General features: G+C 42.2%; 1 protein-coding gene across 1 annotated transcript in view; it reads right to left on the reverse strand.

The window, feature by feature from the left end:
• Positions 1–2,671: 2,671 nt before the first annotated feature.
• Positions 2,672–14,230, reverse strand: part of KCNK13 (potassium two pore domain channel subfamily K member 13) — an 87,125-nt gene continuing 75,566 nt past the window's right edge. The window contains exon 2 of the mRNA XM_060261578.1: positions 2,672–4,260. Coding sequence (XP_060117561.1) covers positions 3,368–4,260 — 893 coding nt within the window. The 3' untranslated portion in view covers positions 2,672–3,367. The remainder of the gene's footprint in view (positions 4,261–14,230) is intronic.

Here is a 14,230-nt window from a genome sequence, read left to right on the forward strand (position 1 = left end):
CAGCATTGCTGAAAAGCTTTAAAAAAATAGCAACAGCTATGGTGTTATAGCGCAATAATGTTACTATAATCTAGGAGCTTCTCTCAATCCCCAACTTTGAAAAAAGCAAGTCTCTAGCTCTTTTCACTGGGACCAAAAGGGACTAAAAGCCTAGTTCTGTTTTTTAAATAAAACCTTGGATTCAGAGGAACTAGTAGATCATGGATGTCAAATGTGTGGCCTGTGGGCTGGATCAGGTCCCCTGAGGGCTCCTGTCAGGCCCATGAGCAAGTCTGCTTCCTTCTGCACTACAGCTTGCTTTGCCAGGATTTCTCAATCACACAGGAGCTACAGAGCAAAGCCTCTATTTTCTCCATTGGCTGAGGCTCCTCTCATGCAGAGGAAGGGTGAGGAGGGAGAGCTTGCTTTGATACTGACCATAATATTGCAAGAGTGCTAATACTGTAAGCGTGTTTTATTTTATTTATCATTTTAGGTTTTTTTACAAAATCTTTGTGTTTGTGTCCTTTATGTCTCCACTACCTAGCATTATATTTCATGACACACATGGCCTGGTCCAACAAGGTCTCATTTATGTCAGATCCGGCCCTCATAACAAATTACTTTGACACCCCTGTAATGATGGTGATAGATGGCTATAATTTTATTGAGCTACACGCCTCCCTCCTTCCCAGGCTCTCAGTCAGTGACATGATAGCGGCAATATGAAGTTCGGATAAGGGTGATTCCTGAAAGGAAGTGTGCCCCAGATTCCTGCCTGGACACTTTATTGATCATGTGAATGCCTCTGCAGTGATGACAGGGAAACAAAATGAAACTATAAAAAGTTACTAACATTTCTCTATTAGATATGTCTCACATAATAACTCTAATCTTGCATTTGCCCTCTTTGTAGCTTCAACCTGTTGTCATTTAAGATCTGTTCCTCCATGAATTGTTTTCAGGTAATGACTCTCAAAACTGATAACAAAAACTTTATTGTTTGCTTCCAAATGCATGACCTTTCACATTACATGGCTGAATTTCATTTCATTTCTGTTAGCTTGATTCATGCAGTCACCAAATTGATCCTGTATAATTTCTTGATCTGTACTGGATTTACACTGGCTTATAACTTGGGAGTCATATTCAGGTTCCAGCAACACATTCTCACATGTGGTTGTTAATGGAAATATGCAGTAAACAAGCCCTGATCCCTGAGGAATAATACTGCCTTTTCTCCCAATTTGAGATTGTCCCCATTTGTAGTAGAGTTAAAAAGAAACTGGTTGAATAATCTGGATCCCATGTTAATTTCTCCTGCCTCTTTCTCTCTTGCATGCTGTGCTTTGAGTTAATTGTAAATGGCAAAGCTAATTTGATGTGCATTTGTACTTGATCACAATCATGGTTGTTTTACTGTAAATGTCTTTGGGCTATATTTCAGACAGCAGCTTTTCCTCAGGGATCTGTCTGTTGATATGGGTGATAATAAATACAGTTCCAGCTTTCAAAATGGTACCTTTGTAGGTACTGCAGTTTTAAAAGCTAGGATGCCCAATATAAATTCAAATTTATACCTGGGTGTCTGAAAGCAGAACTTTACCAAAGATATGTGCTTTGTCTTGTTCTTAAGTGTGGAAACAATGGTTTTGTGCATGCACTAAGAAATATTGTAGTGTGGGGGCAAAGAGACTGAGCTATGACCCAGGATGTCTTCAATTCAAATCTCACTTTTGCCATGAATTCACTAGATGGCCTGAGGCAAGCCACTGTCTCAGCTTTACCCCTGAGAAGGGGCCATAACTCAGTGGTACATTCAGGGTCGGCCCTAGATTATCTGGCACCTTAGGCAAGGCTAACTTCTGGTGCCCCTCCCGCACTGATAACGTCACCGAGTCACATGGGGGGGCACCCAATTTGGCACCCCCAGGAGGCCAGCACCCTAGGCAATTGCCTAGTTTGCCTAGTAGCAGGGCTGGCCCTGGGTACATTCTTTACAAACAGAAGTTTGCAGGTTCAATCCCTGGTTTCTCCGCTTAAAAAGGGGGAAATAGCTTGGTCTGGGATTCTGGAGAGTTCTGTCAGTCCAATAGTCTGATATACTGTATAAGGCAGCTTCATGAATCCATATGCAAACTGAAAGGGGATGCTGCTGCATGCAGATCTGCTATGTCTTCCATCCATGCAGCCCTATACAAAATTCTGCTGTGAGCAGAAAGGAAAGGGATCTGAGAAGATGGGGGAGAGGAGAACTACAGATCTACCACCAACGCACAAAACTTTTGATCATGCAGATGAACAATACCCAGGTAGGGTATCCACTTGTGGACTCAGCATTTTAAGATTACTCATTTCTGAACCTAAATCCAAATGACTATTTAAGTTCTGCCCACCAGTGTAAATAGCTAGCCTCTGTTGGTTTGTGTGGCCATCTCCTGAGATTTCCAATCCAGAGTACTGTCTTCTCTGCAGCAGAAACACTATATTAATCTTTTCTGCTTTGGGAAACATATAATTTTAAGGCCTATTTGGGAAACAAAGCTTAAAGAAAAGTTGTTTCCCGCTGTTATCTATTAAGGATAATCAATTGCTTGTTCTTTTGTGTCCAAGATAGAATAATGGCTAAATTTTAGGTTTGGATAACCTATGATTTTTTTTACAAAAAGAAAGGGACAAACAATAGAAAAGGAAATATAACTGAATGCAAAATGAATTTCCCACAGAGAATCCAGCAGCCTGATCCTGTTTTGACACCGTGCAAACTTCCTCCAAAGGGACATCCAGTGTTTGGCCAATGGGAGGCCAGGCTGCTTCACAAAACCTCTTATTAATGTTAGTAGGGGTCTATAGTGCAATCTAGCGCTGATGGAATGATGAGCAGCTCAAAGCTTGAAGCTGGGTATGCAGCCAATTGAATGAAGGAACTAGGTCAACAGCCAATGGCAGTGGCTATGTCAATGATAAGGAAGAGTCTGATCCCAGCATTTGTATCAGGAGATCAATTTTTTCATATCAATGCTCCCCTTTACACTAGATCTGATCAGTGACTATAAGCATATCATCTTACACAACTGGTTTGTCAGTACAGTGAAATTAGTGTTAGCTTCTCATGGTTCTTCCCAGCTCAGTGACTTTTTTCACACTCAGACCTGAACATAAATAGAGAAACATATAGGTGCAATTATGTAACATGACATCACAGGAAATTTCTTTCTCAAGGGCTGCAAGACAAGTGCAGAAAGGTGGTTTAGTGCAAAGAGAAATAATCCATATTGACTGGCAATAAGAACTTTTCTAATAAGTGTCCTGCTCTGTTAGTTCTGACCCTGTGATAACTTCGGATCCTCATTTATCCTCTTGCTGATGTGCTCCCAAGTATTGTCATTTACCTATCTGTACTCGTTTCTGCCAGCCTGTTATTCATAATCCCCAAAGCACCAACACCACCAGCAAACCCGTTTTGTCTTGAAACAGAGGTCATTTGTCTTGGGCAGCCGTTGGCTGTGTCAGACAACTGTTTCTGCATGATGGCTAGCGATACTTTGTTGGAAGTTAAGAGGTCTTTCATGGAGATCATCTCGCCAGACATTCTGCGTCCATCTGTTTCACTCTCAATGACACCGTCCGACTCAATGGACATGTTGCGCTGGCTTGGAATGGTCCCTGGTACAACAGCATTCCTTCGTGACCTAAATAGTTTTCTTTGGCATCTCTGGCAGAACTTGCATTCCAGTTTCTTTAGTATCCAGTTGATGGACTGTTTGATGACAATGGAGATCACGTTGAACAAGGAATAAATGCAGCATACCCCCATAAGTATGAAGATGAAATTGCCAAATCGGTAAAGGCCCTGGCTATCATACTGGGCATTCTGACTACTGACCAGATCACCAAAACCAATAGTGCTGAAGGCAACAAAGCAAAAATAGAGAGAATCGAAGTAACTCCACCCTTCAATCGGTGTGTACATAGCAGAGGCACAACAGGAAATGATGATGGATGCGAGGCACAAGATAAGCATGACGTAGTACACAGACGGTTTCCATCCTGCTAAGCTGTCCACTTCAGGGTTACCAGAAGCTTGCCGTGTGTCCTGGGGAAGGACTCCCTTTCTCCTTAGTTGTCTCTCATGGCAGGACTTCATGACATATGCTATGATGGTGATCAAGCGCTCCAGGAACAAGTTGAAGAACAAAATGGTCCCCGCACAACCTACTAGGCCGTAAAATATCAGGAAAAGCTTGCCTGCAATGGTGGCCGGTGTGGTCATACCAAAACCTGGAAGACAAAATTTTGGGGGAAGGTCATGTAAAAATCATCAGTACTATAGTGTTTCAAGACACAGAAGATCTAGAAAGCTGGTCTATTGTAGTGACAGTGTATGATTCAAGGAGACGCTTATCAAAATCTCAGCTCCCCTGGGAACTCACAAAATGTTCTTGGGCTCATACACCCGCAATACTAAGATATTAGCAAATTACTTTATAACACTATAAACACTATATTATTTTTTTAAAAAGGAACCCATGCTTTGTTTCTCACGAACTAGAAGAGATGGAAGGTAGCAAAGCTATCATATTTGTAGTGACAAAATACCTTGAAAATGGCCCCGTCTGAGATGCAATCTAAAAATAATTTACCTCAGATTGTAGCCTGTTGCATCAGAATTCCATCCTGAGTGAATTTGTAGTGGCATGAACAACTATAGGAAAGAGCCTACTGCTAATTAATTTTCTGGACCAACTCAAAGTTTTAAACTTTAAAGTCCTACACAACTCAGGTACCTCAGGGAATGTTTTTGCTGATGTGAACCTACTACTCTGGTTCACCTACTGTGTACACTGAATCACTGACCTAAAAGGACTCAGTTGCTCCAGCTGTGCTTGCTGCAGTTTTTAAAATCTCCTCTCAGATCTCATCTCCACAGGGTCTGCCACTGTGTCAACAAAAGGCATTTTCTCTGGAAAAATGATACAATAATGAGGCCTGAGTTTGGAGAACAGAAATATGGATTCACCCTGACAGGGAAAGGGATCCAGACGTTGTAGTGGACCACTCAATTAAAATGTCAACTCAGTGTGTGGAAGCAGTGAAAAAGGCAAACTTTATGTTGGGGATTATTAGGAAAGGGACTGAAAATAAAACAGCAAATATCATAATGCCTTTGCACAGATCTATGATGTGGCCTAATTTTGAAAATGGTATATACAGTTGTGGTTTGCTGCATCTCAAAAAAGGATATTGTGATTTGGAAAAAGTGCAGAAGAGGAGCACCTTCTCTGAACTAGATGGATCACTGGTCTGATTCAATGAGGCTTTTCTTACATTCTTACTTTAAAACTGTGGTTTTGGGGCTTTTGGGAAGCAAGTACCGTATAATGGTCTTTTCATAGCAAGGTTTTCCTGTGCTCAACTGCAGTGTATTTTTTCCCTGAGGTTCTTCACATTCCATTTGCTGTTTTTCCACATTTTTCTTTAATTTCTCTGAGCTTTTGCAAACCAGCTTTGATGTGATGTGAAAAAGCATGGAGAAATGATCAAGAAATCATGAAAGGACAACAAATGGACATCAAAAAGCTGAGAGAAAAGCCACTGCAAATCATCAGTCAAAAATCAGGAATATCTCTATGTGAAAAGGTCCTGATAAGAAAGGTTGAAATATCCCGCCCCCTCATTTTATCATCAAACCTGGTGAAGAGTTCTAGAGAACTCAAAAGCTTGCACAATAATTTGTGATGGTTTGATGGGTTTCAATAAAAGGTATTATATTCCTTTTGTATAAGGATGGTTACTTTTAATCTTAGATTTTATGACCCTACAGGAGAGGATAATTTAGCCAAATTCCCTTATTTCCTAACGATCTGTATCCGTCACTTTTGGTGGGCAGTGATGTCAGGCTCCACAGATGCCAGGGAATGCATGTTACTGTTTTCTGTACCTTGACTGTTTTCCATCTTGATAGGGGCATTATATTTAAATAGTCAAACCAACACAATCAGCATCCACTAAGAATTACCACTGTTCCCACTTTTCTATACAAAGTTGGTCAGCACCCACTGTTGAAAACACCAGAGGCGTAAGTACTGCAGACTGTGTAATATTAAAATGTTTAGGCTTTTTGCAAATCTTGATTAGTGTGACTGGCAGTGTAATCGTAAGCAGCATTACACCCTTCTAGGCCCACTCATTTCAGTGAACATAAGAAACCTGTAACGTTATGTTTGCACTCGTGCGCCTATCTAGTGGAAACTGAATATACATTGGATCAGTAAAGAGATTTTCCTGTTCATTAAAGATTGCACCTCCCATTTCCAAGCACTTATAATGCCTTGGCTTTAAGACTTATATGTTAGTTTGTTGGCTTTGTTTGTATGATCTGGATGGCCCAGGTTTGCCAATCTAAACAGATCTTGTAAGCTAAGCAGAGGGAGGCCCTGGTTAGCTCTTGGATGGGAGACCACCAAGCAAGTCCAGGGTGGCTGCACAAAGACAGGCAATGGAAAACCAAGTCACAGTCTAATTCAGATGGTGTTTAACTACCAATTTGTGTCCTTTCCCTATGGGGTGGAGGAGGAAGCCAGGCTCAATGACAAACCATTGCTTTCCTCAACTTTAGGTCTGGTGGAACGTCTTTTGTCTTCCAGGCCCTGTGGAACTGCACTAAGTCCCACAAGAGGACTTGTCCCCTTAACCCATGACTACTGAGTTTACTTTAGGGGTCTTTGATGAAAAACTTTATCTGGAAAGCTAGATAAACATCTACTGTGTCATCCTTGTCCATGTTTGTTCACCCCCTCAAAGAACTCTAAAAGGTCAGTGAGACAAGATATTCCCTTACGGAATCCATGCTGATTCTTCCTCAATAGCTTTTGCTAATCAATGTGCCTACTAATTCTATCTTTAATAACAGATTCCACCAACTTACCTGATGTTAGACTGACTGGTCTGTAATTTCCCGGATCTCCTCTGAAGTCTTTTTAAAAGATGGGGGTTACATTAGCTAACTTCCAGTCCTCAGGAATGGAGGCAGATATTAATTATAGATTGCATATTTTTGTCTGGAGATCCACACGTTCACATTTGAGTCCTTTCAGAACTCTTGGATGTGTGCTATCTGGGCCTTGTGATTTGTCAGTTTTTAATTTGTCCAGCAGTCGTAGGACCTCCTCTCTCATCACCTCAATCTAGGTCTTTCAACACCCCTCCTGAAATCTGTGATTCTGGAGTGGGCAAGCTCTTCCACAGTGAAAACGGAGGCAAAAAAATGAATTCAGCTTCTCTGCTGAATTATTTTCATTCATTTTCATATCCTCTTGTAGAGGACACTAACAGGGTTTGCATCAGAATTATGAAGGGGCTTTTTCATCCTTTTGTCTGGGTAAAGAAAAACCATACTCAGATTTGCATGTCGGGCTATTAAAGATTCTGAGCTTCAATGGCAGACATGCACAGGCTTTTAAGCATCTGTTGTACTTTGGACAGGGCACAGAGACTCTTGACAACTGGCTAATTGGTTGCTCAGTAAAACAAAAAAACCCCAACCAAACAAAAATCTCCCAGCAGTAGATAAGACCTTCTCACCTATTTATTTCCACTGTCTGTCAGAATGAAAATAAAAGGAAATTAAGTCAACCAGAGGTCTGGAAAGGCTGCAAAGTCCTTGTTCTTTTTAAAAGCTAAAAATAAGGAGGGGAAGACTTCCTTCTTTTTCACACATACACAATGGTTAGTGTGAAGCTGCACTCCTTTTCTTTCACAGAAAGTGAGTTCATTTGAATTACAGTCTTAATAACATCAGAAGAGCCCTTCTGGTTCACACCAGTGAGCTATCTAGTCCAGCATCATGTTTCGCGGTGGCCCACCAGCTGCCCTGGAGGTGTGTGTGTGTGTCAACTAGCACAGAACAGAGGTCAAGGCACTGCTCCTGTATAAAATTTCCTTAACTCACCACGGCTAGTTTCAGAGAGTAGCCAAATTGATCTGCAGTAGAAAAGTAAGATATAGATTAAGGCAGCTTTGACTTTTGAAAGCTATACCCAAAAAAAGTTCTCCCAGTTAATAATTATTATAAAACCTTATTATACTTTTAAAAGTGAATCGGTTTTGACTTACTTTAAACCATTAACATTGTTCTGTATATTTACTTACCTGTATTGAAGAGACTGTTACTGGTATATTGGTTGTTATTATTTGTATTGTTAATAAAACATTGAAAAAATAGGGGTCAGATCCCTTAAAAATAAAAAAGCTATACCCTGAAAATTTTATTCATCTCTAAGGTGCTAGTGGACTCAAATTTAGCCCTGTTTTCTCTTCAGATCACATAAATCTTTTGCTCACCATGACGTATAGCCGCTGTTGTCCTCTGTGAATCTGTGTAGCACCTTTTAAAAATCCAAATATACTCATGGCCATCACTACATCCACTAGAAGTAAAGTGAGTTCCACACTGAGTAAAAAAGTATTTCCTTTTGTCTGTTCTGAACTTACCAACTATATTGGATGCTCCTGAGTTTGAGTATTATAGGAAAAGGAGAAAAAGCTCTCTCTATCCAGTTTCTCCACTCTATTCATAATTTTATAAGCCTCTACCATGTCATAAGAATGTAAGAAGAGCCCTGCTGGATCAGATCAGTGGTCCTTCTAGCCCAGCATCCTGTTTCACACAGTGGCCAGCCAGGTAGTATGGGGGGCCAACAATAGGGCATTGAGAGGCCTTCCTCAATCTGGGATTCAGAGGCTGACTGCCTCTGAATGTGGAGGTTCCATTTAGTCGCCATGGTGAGTAGCCACTGATAGACCTATCGTCCATGAATCTGTCAAATCTCATTTTAAGCTGTCTATGTCCATGGCCATCGCTACATTCTCTTGGCAGTGAATTCCACATTTTAATCCTTCTCTGGTGTAAAGAAGTATTTCATTGTTTCTGTCCTGAATCTACTGTCCATCAGCTTCATTGGATGCCCCCAAGTTCTACTATTTTGGGAGGAGAAAAATTCTTTGTCAGCTCTCTGCATCTCATGCAAAATTTTATAAACCTCTATCATGTCCCCTCTTTGTTATCTCTTTTCTAAATTGAAAAGTTTTGGATGCCTACCTTTCCTAGGTGAAAACCTCCCAGATTATTCAGTTTTGTGTCTTGTCCTTGTATCATGTCATTACAAATTGTACCGAATGGATGTTCAAATTACATTTCATGTATTTTCCTTGACATTTTCCTTAAATAGCAATGAGGGTGAGAGAGAAAAATGTGAATTAAGACTTCCTCCAGAACACAGATTCCCCATGTATCCTTCCAGAGAGTATATTATTCTCATAGGAATCCTCTTTCTTTGAGCTTATAAGATACTGCAAGGAAAAATGTTACAATATACTCTAGAGAAGATTTCTATTAAGGAAATGGTACAAGTAAGAAAGAAGTGATGAGTAAAGATTCTTTCCCTAGGGTTGTCACCAGTGGCAGGCACCTGCCAGGAGAAATTAGGGGACGGGCCAGTGCTAGGGTTTTTGGTGCCCTAGGCAAGCTGCCCACTAGTGCCCCCCCCAGAGATTTAAAAAACAGTATTGTAGAAGAAATGAAGAAACTTGAAACTATTTACATTTTTAATTTACAGTTTATTTTAAATTTTATTTTATTTTTTTTTAAAAATTGTGAGATTAAGCAATCAAAATTACGAGAATACTACTTGATCCTTTTAGTTGGAGGTGCCAGTGACAAGACCTTATGCATGCGAGAAAGATGCTCTCGCACTGAGCTACAGCTCCCACCTCATGGCTCTGTTAAAGTAGAGTAGGAAGGACGAGTGGCAGCAAACAACTTCAACAGGAGCCAATTTTTAGAAACTGTAATTGGCTCTTCTTCAGCTTTTACAATTGGTTAATTTATCCCTGCAGGGATCCGAGGAGTGCACTGCGCAGGCGCCATCTGCTTTCCCATTTCTAGGGTCTGTAACAGACCTAGAGAACGCAAAACCAGCTGGGCAGCGTCTGCGCTCTGCTTTCCATTGAGAAAGGCAGGCTCTAAGAGGGACACGCACTGCGCATGGGGAGAGGGGGCACCTAGTGGTGCCCTCTAGGCCATGTGGCACCCTAGGCAGCTGCCTACTTGGCTTACTCCCATGCACCGGCCATGGCGGCAGGTACACCAGAATTCTGCTGTTGCATGCTGTCACTTTCAGTAACAAACCTGAAATGATGTTATTGCACTGGGACAATGCTCTAAATCAGGGGTGGACAAACTGTAGCTTGGGAGCCACATGTGCAGATCTAGGGGGGAGCAGAGGGGTGCTTACCCTGGGTGCCACTGGAGGGTGGGCACAAAATTGGGTATGGAGTCCATTCTATTCTATGGACCCATATGATAGAATGGGCCAATAAGGGAGCGTCATTTTTTAATTTTGTCCCCCCGCCAAAACCATGTAGATCTGGTCCTGCACATGTGGCTCTTCCACATATATGGTGTGGCTCTTGAAGCCCTTACCATCCTGTTGGCTGGCATGGAGAAGGCATTTGTCTCTTTAAATCACTTCTCCAAGCCAAGCCAGTTGACAGCTTGGAGAAAGCATTTAAAGTTAATGTTGCTTTCTTTCCACCTCTCCCCACCCCATCTATCTTTCTTCCTTCCTTCCTTCCCTCCTGTCTTCAAGTCTCAAACATCTGGAGTTCATGTCTTGCGGTTCTCATGTCATGCAAGTTTGGCCACCCCTTCTCTAAGTGGATTTGCCCAAAACTCCATAGTTAAACCATGGAGTTTTGGATGAATCCTAGAGCACTGCCCTGTTTTTGCCACTTCTGGTTTTGCATGAGAAATAATGGGGGCCAATTGCCTGGAAGTCTCAAGCCAGAGTGGGAGACCTAGCTCCCCTAGCCTTCCTGCAGAAGGAATGGCAGCTTTCATCCAAATTCAGCTCTGTATAGCTGCTCTTACAGTGAAAGCAAATGTCCTAACATCATTTTGCTTTCATAATGGTTGTTAAACATTTCCTTCCTTCCTTTCCATTTTTAAACTTTTCCATAGCAATTTTGGCTTGCACATATGCGTCCACTTGGCTTTTCCTTCTCTGTGTAATGTTTATTTATTTATTTTATTCCATTTGTATCCCGCCCTCCTCGCCAAGGTGGGCTCAGGGCGGCTCACATAGACATGCATGTGCATGAGTAAATACAGTAATACATTAAAGTAAATACAGTAATACACTAAAACCATAAACCATAGAATAATATAAAAACATAAAAAATACATAAAATATTTCAGCGCTATAATCTTAGTTTCTGATTCTCTGTAAGCCGATCTTAAATTATCTTCTCCGCAGCTGCTGTACAGAGGATTTCAAGGGATGGTTCGGACTGTAGTGGCCAGCAGTCTAATGTTAGTCCGCTGCACACTTTAGGGACCTACACGCAATGGCAGAGACTGACTATGTTGATTTTTAATGACATCCTTTTGCATACCAGCAAGTGAAAAGTACTGCTGGCTGTCTGGCACTGCAGAAAGAAGTGTGTCAATTATAAACAGTTTCACACATTCATCCTCCTACATATGAATTATGCAGCGACAGTTGCCATGTGGAGAGATTTAAAGGGGTCATTGTGTAGCTACTGCACCTGGGAAATATAATCCTGAGTCTGAATGAATGTTTGAGGAGGATGTCATAGGCTGGGGGTTTGGGAGAGAATTTATTCATCTGCTCTGTTTACTAACCACTTCGATATACAATATTCATCAAAGCGGCTAACAACAGAAATAAAACTAACATCACAGTTATAACAATCTCCTTGCTATCCTGATTTTCTGCTTGTGGCCCCAGCACCAAGGGCAGGGGGTAAGGTGGGCACCCAAGGCAAAGAATTTCTCTCTACCATGGCTTTTTTGTAGCAGGAACTCCCTTGCATATTAGGACACACCCCTCTGACATAGCCAATCCTCCAAGAGCTGACAAGGCTCTTAGTATAGGGCCTGCTGTAAGCTCCAGGAGGACTGGCTACATCAGGGTTGTGTGGCCTAATTTGCAAAGGAGTTCCTGCTAAACAAAGAGCCCTGCAGTCTCTACCCCAACTAACCCTGTTCACAGCTCCAGTTGAAATAACACATACTCTCACACTGTTGGCCACAACTTTATTGGTTTTAGCTGTAGTATGCTTTGGTACAGCATGGGGTACTAGATCCTGTCCATCAACTGACTCCCTGCCAGCCAATTATCCTCTGAACACCTTGGGATGACTGGATCCCACAAGGCAGAAATGCCCGAGGTGGTCTCCCCTGCCACCTGAACGTGAGGGCAACCCCTGGCTATGCCCCTGTGTTGGACATACCACTTGACCTTCATGCCAAAATCCCTTAAGGGGATCCCCAAACTCAGGAAAATAGGCACACTGGCCAGCTTTCCTAACAACAAATCCAGCCCCATGCTGCTACATTTGTATGGACCTCTTAAACGTGAAAGAATATTTGAAACCTTCAAAGCCACTACTTTAAGTCTGAAGTGGAGAAGTCCATTCTACCACCTCAGGGCTCTGCTGTCTCATTCTCCAACATGTGTGAACCAGGCTTAAAACTGCAATAAATTCATATTAGGAACAGTTTTCTTGCAGGGAGCTATTTATTTCTCTGATATTAGTTCCCTGATGCTCAGCCACAGAGGTTTTGCCTGGGCCTGCCTGCTTGTCTTTCCAGCCAGTTCTCCTGTGAATACCAACACTTTTACCCCTTTGGGGCCTCCTCCTAGTACACTGATAAATCAGAACATGAAGTATCTTGAAGTTATTTCATATTTCAGGTTCTTTGCACCAGGAATCAATTTTATCAATTCACTTTAAAATGTTTCTTTTAATGTCACTGCTATACAAACAGTCTAGTGTTACAGTGAAAGCTACAGTGGTAAGAGATTTCCTGAACTTGTTCTGTAGCTTTCTATAGTGAGTTCACTGGGGAAAGGTTCATTAAGATGCATTAATAACACCAGCAGCAACAATAATAATGAGATGCATTAATAACCAACAGAGGAAAGAGAATATCAATCAGGATCACTCACTCATGGCTGACAAACCCCTGCTTTTGACCACAATCAATTGCCCTCAAGAAAGCAAGGAGCAGGAGAAAAAATGGTCTGAGAATGACCTCTTATAGCAACATTCTAGGAATCCTGCTATCTCTCTGTTATCTTAACCATAAAGGTTAAAAGGGATTTGTAGAACATCCGGGGGGGGCATCAATCCTGTTGTAAAAAGGCAGCTATACAATCATCATACAGATATAATAAAAGCTCAACGTGTTGGCTCGATCCTCAATTTTTATTGGAAATTGTGGCAACTCTATCCATCACCACTCCCTCGTCATTGGGTAGCCTGACTGTGACCCACCTACTGCCAGCCCTCTCAGGCCAGAACCCCGTAAGAAGGCCACTGACCTATGAGTGAGACAGTTCTCTACATGTTCCTCTGCCCCGGTCTACTCTGGCCCAGAAATGTTAACAGTCTTACCTAAGAGACAGCCAACTCTTCTCTGTGTCCTCACAGCACACGCAGCCTACAAAGCCATGGAGGCAAGGCCCCACTTATTTCCCCCCTGGGAAGTGCTAGCCAGAGGCTGTTGCTAGGCAACCCAAGCTGCTTTTCTCAGTGGAGGGAGAAGAGGCCTCAGGTGAATAGAATAGCATATAGTCCACCTTCCAAAGCAGTTATTTTCTCCAGGATGGGGAGAGAAATCTGTTGTCTGGAATTCAGTTCTGATCCCAGAAGATCTTCAGGCTCCACCTGGAGGCTGGCTACCCTAGGCCTGGCAGCACCCTCTGGGTGACTTGATGCCACCCAACTGGCATGATTTAACTAGGCTCAGCTGCTTGCTCCTGTTTAGCAGCAATCCCTCTATGACAGCCAATGTGAATTAGCAGTTGCCAACTCCAGGTTGGGAAATTCCTGGAGATTTGGTGGGTGAGGCCTGGAGAGGGTGAGTTTGAGAAAGGGTGGGACCTCAGCCAGGTACCATGACATTCTCAAAATTAGCCATTTCTGCCTGGAGAACCATTGTTGCCGATCTCCAGGTGAGGGCTGTGTCATTATACCCTGCTGAGGTTGCTTGCTTCCTGCTTTTGTACCCATTGTCCAGAAAGACTGTACTTTTGCTGCAGGGAGAGGGGAGAAGATGGAAAACTGAAATCAGATAAATTCCACTACAAAGAATACCTGCCTTGAGGTGCATACTCTATTACACAACCATACCAGGTAAAAAAAAATCATGCCACAAACACAC

The sequence above is a fragment of the Heteronotia binoei genome, chromosome 21 (assembly GCF_032191835.1).
Source record: "Heteronotia binoei isolate CCM8104 ecotype False Entrance Well chromosome 21, APGP_CSIRO_Hbin_v1, whole genome shotgun sequence".
In the NCBI taxonomy this organism is placed as follows: Eukaryota; Metazoa; Chordata; class Lepidosauria; order Squamata; family Gekkonidae; genus Heteronotia; species Heteronotia binoei.